Here is a 14,480-nt window from a genome sequence, read left to right as displayed (position 1 = left end):
AAGTAAATAATTGCTACATAATAGGACGTGCTGCGTTTTTTTTCACGTGACCGAATTACGCGTGTCTGAATAACCCAATACAAATCAGTGGGCTTTATTCTGCGCCCAATACGCTCCGTAAATACGCCCGTGTGAATGAGCCCTTAGGGTAAAAGCACATGGGCGTATGAGCAGCGACGCTCTCTGCTACGGAGGGGAGTTGTGCGCGAACCAGGTTTTGTTAGTTTTTTTCTCACAATATTCAAACTCCGCGCCATAGTGAGCAAGTTTGAAAAAGAAGAGCGGGAAGAGAGGTCCTGCCTTACATGTCCGGCACGTAGTATTAACGGGCAAGAATACCACTAATGAGAGCAAAACCATTGAAATCAGTGTTTGTAACGTCCTATTATGCAGCCATGATCATCACAGCCGCATAACAGGTAGAACACGCCATGTGAAGCAGCCTCATAGGGCGGTCTCTTCCATCATGTGAACGCCCCATTATGTAAGGCCCTTGTTCGCACCGTGCAGCAGCGCAGACGCAGAGACATCTACTGACAGACAGCAGCGGCTTCCCCAATGACTTACAGCCAGCAGGAGGCGCATTTCCCATCAGCTGCAGATTTGTGGGAGAATCATGGCAGCTGCGTCTGAAGACCCCCAATATACATGTTCATCGCAGGCCTGCAGATCCGCAGCTTCCGTGGAGGGATAAGACATCTGCAGAAGGGCCCTGAGGTTATGGGGCTTTGCTATGACCCCAAGATCATGCATGACATAAAAGCTATTGTCATGCATCAACTTAGGGTCCCACATCCGGCCGTGTGAGTCCGGCATTATCCAGATTGCTACCTGTAATACGTAATTGTAAGAAGCCCCCGGGAACGCTCACCTTCCTGCAGTTCCAGGAGCAGCTTGTTGAGCGCCTTCTGTGTGAGACCTAGAATAATGTCAAGAAAAAGAAATTCTGCGCTCATATGAAGACAGCAAAAAGGAAAGAGGAGTGAACAACTCCCATATCAGTAATACCAAATGGACACCTACTTGAAAAGGAGGGGGATGTAATCAACAGATGCCCCGTCCTCTGAGTGTTATCCACAAGTATCCAAGTACACAGACCTCCAAGTGTACACTGAAGGAAAAAACTTTATTCGGTGGCAACGCGTTTCGGTGCATAAACACGCACCTTTCTCAAGCCATCTATAATTCTGACACCTATGAGCCTTTGCCATCTTGCTTGGTGCAGGAAAACAAAGTGTTCCTCAAAATCTTAACAATTAATGTTACATTTGTCGTCTCCTAAATGGTTAAAAAACCCTAAAGTTTCTCAAATGTGCGTCCAGAATAAAGTAAACTGATGGAAATATGTATCTTATCAAAAATGTGTACAGTATGTTCTCACATATTTGAGATATTGCAGTTGAAAATGTGAACAAATGATAATTTTTTCAAAATTTTCCCAATTTTGGCACTTTTAATAAATATAGACACATTACATCGTTGATGGGGGAAGGGGCATTAGGGAGCAATAAATTAGGTTCCTGAGCAAAAATCTTTAGGCTCCTCAGTGATCTATGATATCTGCAGACTTAGATCAGGCAGTTGATCTTTTATGTTTGGCTATGAGAAGCACTTTGACATATCAAGCATATCACGGGGCTGGCCCGCTGTGAGACAAGCTGTGCCTCACTACAACTATTCCTGCAGAATCTATCCCGGAGTGTCTATAGAGATGCCTATACTATCACGGGGTGTCCTCAGATATGACCTATCATTATAGGGGCATCTTTGATGCTATCTGATTCATTGTGGCTCCTATAATCTGGGTAATTGAGAAGCCTTCCGATTAACAGATATTGGTGCCCTTAGATTTTTAGTGGTGGTGCCAAAATAAAAGGGGGTCATTTAATTTGAGCGCACAGGTATTCCATCATCCCCGTGACCAGACCTTGAGAGTGGTCTAGCTAGGTATCAATATCTGGGTTTGAATCGAGGGCCTCCTATACCTCCATACATCTGTGTGCAGTGGATACACTGTATTAATAGTAGGGAATGCACATATCCATGCGTCTGGAGGGCGCATCATCAGAAGTCTTTCACCAGTCGCATTTAAGACCCTGATGTTACTCCTTATACATTTGAGCTGTATGAAAGGACAGCAGAGCCGCCCAGAGAGTGACTAGAAGTTTATGTCAGGGGGAAGAAAGATATTAAATCGTTAAAAGGAGGCTGAATGATACAACTGGTGTTAGGAGTTATTATGTACGGCTCAACTGGGTAATAATATTCTATGAAGGAGTATGCTCTAACTACCTGATATCTGCGGGATAGGGTCCAATACAGGAGCATCCCTCCAGATATGCTGGGCCATTATGGAGTGAGGAGTTACCTGCGGTCACTTAATAAATATATACACATAGCTTCACCGAATTTAATATATTTAATAAAGGTTATATTTTATTTTAGGCTTTCATTCCCTTCGGTGAATTCTAGCTTTTTGGGGGGAATCTTTCTGCCAACGGTGACTTACCTAGATTCCATCACCACCTAAATGAAGTACAATATGTGGCGAAAAAGCGCTATCAGAATCACTTGGACATGCAAAACCTTTATGGAGTTGCTCTATGTTACAGTTACATATGTCAGATTTCCAAAATTTGGCTTGGTCATTAATGCCCAAACAGGCTTGGTCACTAAGGAGTTAAAGAGGTTGTCTTTCTGTAGCCTGCACTTAGGATAGGTCATAAATAATTATAATAGATCGGCATTGGTCCCTTGTCAGAAAACCCCACCAATCAGCTGTCCGCAGGGCCAGTGTGCTCATGAGCTGCAGGAAGCAGACAGCTCCATTCTTACTGCAGTGGCCAGGCTTGGTATTGCATGCCAGGCTTTCATTGAAGTAAATTGGAATTTTACCTCTAATACCAGGCCTGGCCATAGCAGTGGGAGCAAAGCAGTCTGTCTTCTGCAGAAATCAGCTTAGTGCATTAGCAGACTGGCCCCGTGATCAGTGGAGGTCCTGTGCTACAGACCTCTTTCAATTTACTATGGACATCCCCTTTAAGTACATGGGTTTTATTGATCGAGACCCAATGTGCAATTTAAATGTTGTCCCTATTGTTAGGCCACACCCCTAGTCATTATAATACAACAATACAGATGAAGGAGACAATGAGATAGTGAGAGGAAATGCATTAATAACCCAGACATCAGGGGTGTAATATAAAACAGGCAGTAACAGAGTGGTTCTCATATAAGAGGTGGGACCTCCGAGTCTTCTGTGAAATCTCCCCCATTCTCGCTCCCATCTCGGGGTCTGCAGCCGCTCAGTACAAGGGGTCCTTGGGCTCTCCTCTCCTGGATGATGTTCGCCACGTCGGGGCACGAGCGTGCCTTTGGATCCACTTCAAGTCTCTCAGTTCTCCTTGAACTGTGGAAAATATAATAGAGGCAGAAATCAGTGAGAGCCGCAACGGTTCCTGGAAGGAGCGAGGAAGGCGATACAGCGAGATGACAGAGAGCAATCACCTCCCAAGTGTCAGGCAGCTTTACTACAGAGACTGATGGTGGTGATGAGAGCGATCACCCTCATCTCTGGGGACATTACAGCCTGCCAAAAATGAGGAGGTCGTCGCTAATAGGAGTTCTAATTAGACAAAGGGTTGTAATTAGATGAAAATTCACATCAGAACCCGCAGTGTCTAGGTAATGCCATCAGAACCTGCACGATAATAGGTGAGGACATCAGAAGGTGTATTTTATCGGTTATGACATCAGAACCTGTAGATTATAAGTGATGACATCAGAAGGTGTAGTTTATAGGTTATGACATCAGAACCTGTAGATAATAAGTGATGACATCAGAAGGTGTAGTTTATAGGTAATAATCTCAGAAACCGCAGTGTATGGGTGATAACATCAGAAACTGTATTTTATAGTTGATGACCTCACGGCTCTCAGTGTACAGGTGATGATATCAGAACTTGTAGTTTAAGGACATACTCGTCGACCAATCATAGGAAACAATCATAACGGGTCAGCCAATCTACATGGCAATCACACTGAGCGCTCACCAATCAGGGCACGCCGCTAATAACGTGCGAAAAGTCCAATTTCACACCAGAGAAAAATGATGGCGCGTGCGCAGAGCGAGCGCCTGACTAAACTAAGACCATAAACGGTCTCACAAACACGTCACGCAGGCGCGTAGGGGGACACAAAGTATTCCCCACATGCCTGCTCAATGCAGACCAGGAGGGAAATACAGACAAAAGAGGAGAGAAAGAAAAAAAAAAGAACAAATTGAAAAGTTATGAGAAACAAATCATCGCTACAGCCCCATAGTAGAAAGTATGCGAAACAATAAGAGTGGACACAAAAGAAGTGTGTATATATGAGCCATGTGGAACAAAGGGGAGTATAATAAGTATCAGCACATAGAGGAGAAGACATATTCAAACACGCAAAAGTTTCAAAAAATGAGTAGTTAAAACATTCCACAGTAAATACAGTAAAATCTATTTCTATCAGCAGCGTAATAATATGACAAGATACCATAAAGGAGAATAACAGATAGGAAAATAACATGGGAAGCAACAGACCTGAAGGAAGACTAAGCGAAAAAGATGAAAGATGAAGCCAATAAACTGAAAGGGATCCACCCCAAAGCCTAAAAATCACTTCCCAACCGTACACCCAACTACAAGAAGAGTCAATCTACACACTACATGACTGTCACCTGGAGAGTACACAGTCTATACACCGGATGACCGTCACCTGGAGAGTGCAGTGTCTATACACCGGACGACTGTCACCTAGAGAGTACAGCGTCTATACACCGGATGATCGTCACCTGGAGAGTACACAGTCTATACACCGGACGACCGTCACCTAGAGAGTACAGCGTCTATACACCGGACGACCGTCACCTAGAGAGTACAGCGTCTATACACCGGATGACCGTCACCTGGAGAGTACAGCGTCTATACACCGGATGACCGTCACCTAGAGAGTACAGCGTCTATACACTGGATGACCGTCACCTGGAGAGTACACAGTCTATACACCGGACGACCGTCACCTAGAGAGTACAGCGTCTATACACCGGATGACCGTCACCTGGAGAGTACAGTGTCTATACACCGGACGATCGTCACCTGGAGAGTACACAGTCTATACACCGGATGACCGTCACCTGGAGAGTGCAGTGTCTATACACCGGACGACTGTCACCTGGAGAGTACACAGTTTATACACCGAACGACCGTCACCTGCAGAGTACAGTGTCTATACACCAGATGACTGTCACCTGGAGAGTACACAGTCTATACACCGGATGACTGTCACCTGGAGAGTACACAGTTTATATACCGGACGACTGTCACCTGGAAAGCACGGTGTCTATACACTGGATGACTGTCACCTGGAAAGTACGGTGTCTATACACTGGATGACTGTCACCTGGAAAGTACGGTGTCTATACACCGGATGACCCTCACCTGGAGAGTACAGTGTCTATACACCGGATGACCATCAACTGGAGAATACAGTTTATACACCGGACGACCGTCAACAGGAGAGTACACAGTTTATACCCCGGATGACTGTCACCTTGAAAGTACAGTGTCTATACACCGGACGACTGTCACCTGGAGAGTACAGTGTCTATACACCGGACAACCGTCACCTGGAGAGTACAGTGTCTATACACCGGACGACTGTCACCTGGAGAGTACAGTGTCTATACACCGGATAACTGTCACCTGGAGAGTATAGTGTCTATACACCGGACGACTGTCACCTGGAGAGTACAGTGTCTATACACCGGACGACTGTCACCTGGAGAGTACACAGTTCATACACCGAACGACTGTCACCTGGAGAGTACAATGTCTATACACCAGGTGACAGTCATCTGGAGAGTACACAGTCTATACACCGGATGACTGTCACCTGGAGAGTACACAGTTTATATACCGGACGACTGTCACCTGGAGAGTAAAGTGTCTATACACCGGATGACTGTCACCTGGAAAGTACGGTGTCTATACACCGGATGACAGTCACCTGGAAAGTACAGTGTCTATACACCGGATGACAGTCACCTGGAAAGTACAGTGTCTATATACCGGATGACTGTCACCTGCAAAGTACACAGTCTATACACCGGACGACTGTCACCTGCAGAGTACACAGTCTATACACCGGACGACTGTCACCTGCAGAGTACACAGTCTATACACCGGACGACTGTCACCTGCAGAGTACACAGTCTATACACCGGACGACTGTCACCTGCAGAGTACACAGTCTATACACCGGACGACTGTCACCTGCAGAGTACACAGTCTATACACCGGACGACTGTCACCTGCAGAGTACACAGTCTATACACCGGACGACTGTCACCTGCAGAGTACACAGTCTATACACCGGACGACTGTCACCTGCAGAGTACACAGTCTATACACCGGACGACTGTCACCTGCAGAGTACACAGTCTATACACCGGACGACTGTCACCTGCAGAGTACACAGTCTATACACCGGACGACTGTCACCTGCAGAGTACACAGTCTATACACCGGACGACTGTCACCTGCAGAGTACACAGTCTATACACCGGACGACTGTCACCTGCAGAGTACACAGTCTATACACCGGACGACTGTCACCTGCAGAGTACACAGTCTATACACCGGACGACTGTCACCTGCAGAGTACACAGTCTATACACCGGACGACTGTCACCTGCAGAGTACACAGTCTATACACCGGACGACTGTCACCTGCAGAGTACACAGTCTATACACCGGACGACTGTCACCTGCAGAGTACACAGTCTATACACCGGACGACTGTCACCTGCAGAGTACACAGTCTATACACCGGACGACTGTCACCTGCAGAGTACACAGTCTATACACCGGACGACTGTCACCTGCAGAGTACACAGTCTATACACCGGACGACTGTCACCTGCAGAGTACACAGTCTATACACCGGACGACTGTCACCTGCAGAGTACACAGTCTATACACCGGACGACTGTCACCTGCAGAGTACACAGTCTATACACCGGACGACTGTCACCTGCAGAGTACACAGTCTATACACCGGACGACTGTCACCTGCAGAGTACACAGTCTATACACCGGACGACTGTCACCTGCAGAGTACACAGTCTATACACCGGACGACTGTCACCTGCAGAGTACACAGTCTATACACCGGACGACTGTCACCTGCAGAGTACACAGTCTATACACCGGACGACTGTCACCTGCAGAGTACACAGTCTATACACCGGACGACTGTCACCTGCAGAGTACACAGTCTATACACCGGACGACTGTCACCTGCAGAGTACACAGTCTATACACCGGACGACTGTCACCTGCAGAGTACACAGTCTATACACCGGACGACTGTCACCTGCAGAGTACACAGTCTATACACCGGACGACTGTCACCTGCAGAGTACACAGTCTATACACCGGACGACTGTCACCTGCAGAGTACACAGTCTATACACCAGACGACTGTCACCTGCAGAGTACAGTGTCTATACACCAGACGACCATCACCTGCAGAGTACAGTGTCTATACACCGGATGACTGTCACCTGCAGAGTACACAGTCTATACACTGGACGACCGTCACCTGCAGAGTACACAGTCTATACACCGGACGACCGTCACCTGAAGAGTACACAGTCTATACACCGGACGACTGTCACCTGCAGAGTACATAGTCTATACACCGGACGACTGTCACCTGCAGAGTACACAGTCTATACACTGGACGACCGTCACCTGCAGAGTACACAGTCTATACACCGGACGACCGTCACCTGAAGAGTACACAGTCTATACACCGGACGACTGTCACCTGGAGAGAACTTCTAAGACAGTAAATAACTGTTCAGCTCGAAAAGAAAGTTCTTCCCAAGAAACTAATAAAGATGATAGAATAGTAAGAATGATCACACTACATGTACATTACCTGAAGTAAGATGGCCGATAAAGTTAAACTTCATACCTGTGTCGATCACACTAGGAGCGCTTAATATGAATGGCATCGGTATGAAATTTATCCTTGATCTTCAAAGGTGCCATCAATATCATCGGGAGCGGGGAGGGGGGTCTCACATCCAGGATGTGGTGGATATGGATCTGACCTTCCTCCATGATCACAGAACACAGCGCCCCCAATGCTCTCTTGTATTTGTGCACAAGGAAGGGTAGGGGGCCGCAGCACAACGAAGATGCCGCAGCCCCCCCCCCCCCTCTATCTTTCCCTCCCAGCACCCCTGGGACCTTCTCACGACACACCAAGGTGGCCCGGTGCCCTGGTTGGGAATCACTGCTCTATAGTATGATCTCTCTGTATTCCACCTCTACGTCTCCCTCTATATTATGATGTCTCTTTCTCACTTTTTCGTCTACGTTCCTCTCTAGAGACGGTAATAGAGTTACTTTGCTCACATGATAGCGCACAAGTGGAGATGGAATCTAAGTGGTGGGTATTCTCTCTTCAGTTAGACAGGGTCCCATGTTATTATATGGAGCATTCCTGCCTTTAGATTGCAAGCTCTGTGGTTTATGTTTTAGCAGTAGTCAGAAGAATAGATTTCATACAAGGGGGTGAGGCTTCTCTCACATTTTGTTCGTCTGTCCAGCCCCATGTCAGGCTTTCATCTCCATGCAGTTATATGTATAAAAGAGATGGAGTCGGACAGAAAAACGAGATGTGGAGGAAGCCTAACCGACTGCCACCCTCGGGACCAGGAGGGAACTAGTTTTATCCTGAGGCTCCGTTCTCCAGCGCTTTTTTTCGCCTTCCTCTGGATGACTGGAGTTGTGGCTCTTATCTCAGGACCTATTATTGAAAATGTCACAAAGTAGCAGAAACCTGTGAAGACCTATTGGTCTTCATTAATGCAATGACAGTTTCCTTTCAGGTCCCGTCCAGGGGTGCAGTTTTCAGATTTTTAAATTGAAAGTCAATGGTACAACTAGATGGAAACCCGAATAGGATGGGAACAAGCCTTATAGTTCTAATACATGTATGCATGTACCTTCATGGATCACCCACCCCTTTTACTGCTGGGTGGGAGACCCTGTGCAGGACTCTAGGAGTCGTCTCCCCAGAGGATGGGGACTTGTGCCCAGTGGAAAGGTAAAAGTGGGTATCCTAAAGGATCCCCTCTCCTACTTACACCTCGGCCCAGTCGCTTCATTTCAGTCTCCATTCTTCTATTAGTTCATGGAAAAGCAGCTCTTGTGCTTCTGAGGCATGAAGTTCTCCTGGCTGAGAGGCGGGCGGCGGCGGCGCTGCCAGCGTTATTATTTTAATTGTGAAATGAATGAGTGGCGAGGTGATTATGTGGAGTCATGATCCCAGCGAGCAGCGGCAGTCACGCAAATAAATGTGAGATGTTGTGTATGCCTCGGTCCCGTTGGGATAATTACCAGGGCATTATTAGCAACAAAGGACTCCGGCTTCAGAATGAGCCCCAGGAGCACATGTGGAAATGGTGAAATGTTCCCATTCATACGGGATCTAATGCCAGAAAAATAGGGTATGAATAACACGTATTTATGTCTCATTAGCCGTGTGTTGTACCGGCGCAGCACAAGTCAACGTGGGCTTTAAACAGATATACAGTACACGGATCTGTGGAGTCAGGCGAGGCTCCATCAGTGTAATTCACACTGCACTTCCTTCGCTGGCCAGCAGGGGCTCTTTCCACCACCTCCCTTTTCCCACCACCAGCAGAAGTCTCAGTCGGGGGTTGATTTGAAGGCGTTTTCTGCAGAAATGCATCAGGTTCATAATTTTGTGCACTAATGCTAGAATTAATGTGTTTGCCCCAACAGACAAGGGAGCTGCCCCAACTATCGGTAGGAGGAGCTGGGGGCGTTCACACATTTGGCATGAGGTATAATGAAAGGGCGCGTTGATTCCACAGGTCGAGTGCGCACGTTTCTAGTGGCTCCTGATGAAGGATACCAAGATGGATCAGCGCTTCCCTCTACGACGTTGATACCCCTTATTAGACAGTCGGGACATCCCCCATTAGAGGGCTTGTCCCACTTTATGCCTCATTTCTCCTTTCAGTTTTATACTCTACACCTACAAACTCTATAAAGTAATGTCCCAGCCGGCGTTTTGTTGTTCTTCTGATCCAAGACACAATCATGGCTCCCATCCTTCTGGTTGGTGGCACTTCTGTGACATCTCAGACATCGTTGTCCTTTATTAGTTCCGGCCTATCACTAGTGATGTAGCACTGTTACTGCCGGCCCGATGCTTAGTGCTGTACCCCTTGTACACCTGCAGTCTTGTACATCAGGCTGCCCAAGGACTGGTCGGGAGCCTAGCCATCCGCTATCATTGCACCTGCGCCCGCCTGGGTGTAGAGGTTGGGGCTATAATGAACGGATGGGACAATGTAGCGAGTGGAAGTAGTGCAGGCGTAGAAGGGTGCTGACCTTGGCTGGAGTCAGAAGTGCCACGGCTTGAGGTCCTACACCACAGGAAAGCAGGTGAATGGCTGAAAGTGCAGCTATAATGGCATGGATGGCAGAACAAGGTGGAAAAAGGACTTGGGAGGATCCCTAAAAGACTGGGAAGACTATCGGGGAGGTACAAAAAAAAATCTCAGGAAGCAGGAACATCTCTTTAACCCCTTCCCTCCCCAGCATGTAATCATATGTCCTTGGTGGCTAGCGGTTCCCACAAATGGACTTACATTCATTTCCTATGGATGGCATAGGCTCAGAAGCTCTCTGCGCCATTTGCACCAGGAGCCAGTGGTGACTGATAGGCAGCCAGCACTAGAAGGGATTAGTGAGAACACCGATCAATGCTGTTAACCCCTTACATGCCACAATCAATGTTAATCATGGCATGTAAAGGATTCACAGAGGGAGAGCGCTCCCTCGGTGACGTCATCTGTACTTCGCTTTATAATTGTAGAGTGCTTATAGGTCACCATGGCAACTGGACACCAGACAATGGCTTCCAGGTCTGCCATGGCCTACGATTGCTGCTATTAGCGATAGCACATTGTAGTACAAAAGTATTGCAATGTATTATTATCACGATCCTGGCATCACAGGTTCAAATCCCCTACAGAGACAGAAAATATGTAAAAAACTAAAAATTGTAAAAAAAGAAAAATCACACATAATAAAATTAGTGATTAAAAAAACATTTTGCACACTTTCCCTTCTTTGTTAAAAGGAAAAAAAAAACACACATTTAGCATTGTCACATCCATAAAGACCTTTACAATACCTTGGACCCACTATTTGTCCTGCATGGCAACCGTTGTAAAAAAAAAAAAAGTACTAAAGCAGAGCCGTTATGCTTTACATTTTCATTTCACCTCCTATGAAATGCAATAAAAGTGATCCAAAAAGTTATAAGTACCCCAAAATGGTACTACTACAAACTACAGCTGGTGTCATACAAAACAAGCCGCCACAGAGCTCCATCAATAGAAAAACAATAAAATGATGGCACTTTGAGTGCAGCGATACAATACAAAATATATTTTTTAAAAAGGGGTTATTATTGTGCAAAAGTGGAAAAACCTAAAAAAAATATATGGCATGAGCATATTTTAGGTCCTAAATAGAAAAAGTAAAGGGGTTGCAACTTGATTATTCAATGCTAAGAATCTGCCTCACCTCTATGTGCAGATACTGAGGAGAATCTACCTTATCTCTCTGTGTATATACTGAGGAGAATCTGCCTCACCTCTACGTGTAGATACTGAGGAGAATCTACCTCCCCTCTCTGTGTATATACTGAGGAGAATCTACCTCCCCTCTCTGTGTATATACTGAGGAGAATCTACCTCCCCTCTCTGTGTATATACTGAGGAGAATCTACCTCCCCTCTCTGTGTATATACTGAGGAGAATCTACCTCCCCTCTACGTGTATATACTGAGGAGAATCTACCTCACCTCTACGTGTATATACTGAGGAGAATCTACCTCCCCTCTCTGTGTATATACTGAGGAGAATCTACCTCCCCTCTCTGTGTATATACTGAGGAGAATCTACCTCCCCTCTCTGTGTATATACTGAGGAGAATCTACCTCCCCTCTCTGTGTATATACTGAGGAGAATCTACCTCCCCTCTCTGTGTATATACTGAGGAGAATCTACCTCCCCTCTCTGTGTATATACTGAGGAGAATCTACCTCCTCTCTGTGTATATACTGAGGAGAATCTACCTCCCCTCTCTGTGTATATACTGAGGAGAATCTACCTCCCCTCTCTGTGTATATACTGAGGAGAATCTACCTCCCCTCTCTGTGTATATACTGAGGAGAATCTACCTCCCCTCTCTGTGTATATACTGAGGAGAATCTACCTCCCCTCTCTGTGTATATACTGAGGAGAATCTACCTCCCCTCTCTGTGTATATACTGAGGAGAATCTACCTCCCCTCTCTGTGTATATACTGAGGAGAATCTACCTCCCCTCTCTGTGTATATACTGAGGAGAATCTACCTCACCTCTCTGTGTATATACTGAGGAGAATCTACCTCCCCTCTCTGTGTATATACTGAGGAGAATCTACCTCACCTGTCTGTGTGTATATGCTGAGGAGAATCTACCTCCCCTCTCTGTGTATATACTGAGGAGAATCTACCTCACCTCTCTGTGTATATACTGAGGAGAATCTACCTCCCCTCTCTGTGTATATACTGAGGAGAATCTACCTCCCCTCTCTGTGTATATACTGAGGAGAATCTACCTCACCTCTCTGTGTATATACTGAGGAGAATCTACCTCCCCTCTCTGTGTATATACTGAGGAGAATCTACCTCACCTGTCTGTGTGTATATGCTGAGGAGAATCTACCTCCCCTCTCTGTGTATATACTGAGGAGAATCTACCTCCCCTCTCTGTGTATACACTGGGGAGAATCTACCTCACCTGTCTGTGTGTATATGCTGAGGAGAATCTACCTCCCCTCTCTGTGTATACACTGAGGAGACTCTACCTCACTTCTATGTGTATATGCTGAGGAGAATCTACCTCACCCCTATGTGTATATACTGAGGAGAATCTACCTCCCCTCTCTGTGTATATACTGAGGAGAATCTACCTCCCCTCTCTGTGTGTATACTGAGGAGAATCTACCTCCCCTCTCTGTGTGTATACTGAGGAGAATCTACCTCCCCTCTCTGTGTGTATACTGAGGAGAATCTACCTTACCCCTATGTGTATATACTGAGGAGAATCTACCTTACCCCTCTCTGTGTATATACTGAGGAGAATCTACCTCCCCTCTCTGTGTATATACTGAGGAGAATCTACCTCCCCTCTCTGTGTATATACTGAGGAGAATCTACCTCCCCTCTCTGTGTATATACTGAGGAGAATCTACCTCCCCTCTCTGTGTATATACTGAGGAGAATCTACCTCCCCTCTCTGTGTATATACTGAGGAGAATCTACCTCCCCTCTCTGTGTGTATATGCTGAGGAGAATCTACCTCGACTCTGTGTATATCCTGAGGAGAATAATGTCTAGCTGCTCGGAGGATAGCGCCAAAAAAAATTCAGAAGGCAAGTAGAGGAGCAAGAGATACTGATCACAAACTAACATGTTTCTACACAAATGCACAGAGCTGGGAAACAAACAACAAGAATTGGAGCTCCTAACACAGGAAGAGAAATATGATGTCATCGGCATCACGGACACCTGGTGGGATGATACACATGATTGGATACAAGGCTTGAAGGATACAATGTATTTATAAGATACAGACCTAATACAAGGGGAAGAGGTGTGTTGTATGTTAAGAGAACATTCATCTCCATAGAGATTCAAGCTTCAGAGCTGGGAGTTCTGTAGAAACTGTTTGGGTAAGAATACAAGGAGAGAACAACAGAAAGGACACCATTGTAGGCATTTACTATAGGCCGCCTGGACCAGCAGAAGATATGGAGGAACCCTTTCTACATCAGGTGGCCAAGTTCTAAGGGAAGCCCAACATAGTGATCATGGGAGATTTTACCCATCCAGACATTTGTTGGGAATCTCTCTCAGGTAAAAGTAATGGATCCAACAGATTCTTATCCGCTCTTGCTGACAACTTTATCTTCCAAAGGGTATAACATAAAACAAGGGGATCTGCTATCTTGGACCCAATTCTTACCAACAGGGAGGGAATGGTTGAGGAAGTAAGGGTGGCTGGGTCCTTAGGAGGCAGTGATCATGATATCCTTGGATGTTGGATAACAAGGGGAGGAAGACCTGAGAAAACTCAGATCTCAAGGTTGGATTTCAGAAAGGCAGATTTTAATGAACTCGTTAACTCAGACTCACTGGAGGGCAAGGCGGCCAGACCCAGAGTCACCGGAGGGCAAGGCGGCCAGACCCAGAGTCACCGGAGGGCAAGGCGGCCAGACCCAGAGTCACCGGAGGGCAAGACGGCCAGACCCAGAGTCACTGGAGGGCAAGACGGCCAG

The 14,480-nt window shown here is 46.4% G+C and overlaps 1 protein-coding gene across 2 annotated transcripts in view; it reads right to left on the bottom strand.

The window, feature by feature from the left end:
- Positions 1 to 1,433: 1,433 nt before the first annotated feature.
- The window catches only part of DNAAF11 (dynein axonemal assembly factor 11), an 88,268-nt gene continuing 75,221 nt past the window's right edge, over positions 1,434 to 14,480 (bottom strand). For both annotated transcript variants that reach the window (XM_066578780.1, XM_066578781.1), the window contains exon 12: positions 1,434 to 3,409. In XM_066578780.1, the coding sequence (XP_066434877.1) occupies positions 3,229 to 3,409 (181 nt within the window). In that variant the 3' untranslated portion in view covers positions 1,434 to 3,228. The remainder of the gene's footprint in view (positions 3,410 to 14,480) is intronic.

This window comes from Eleutherodactylus coqui, chromosome 9 (assembly GCF_035609145.1).
Source record: "Eleutherodactylus coqui strain aEleCoq1 chromosome 9, aEleCoq1.hap1, whole genome shotgun sequence".
Taxonomy (NCBI): Eukaryota; Metazoa; Chordata; class Amphibia; order Anura; family Eleutherodactylidae; genus Eleutherodactylus; species Eleutherodactylus coqui.
This window is presented reverse-complemented; position numbering and strand designations above follow the sequence as displayed.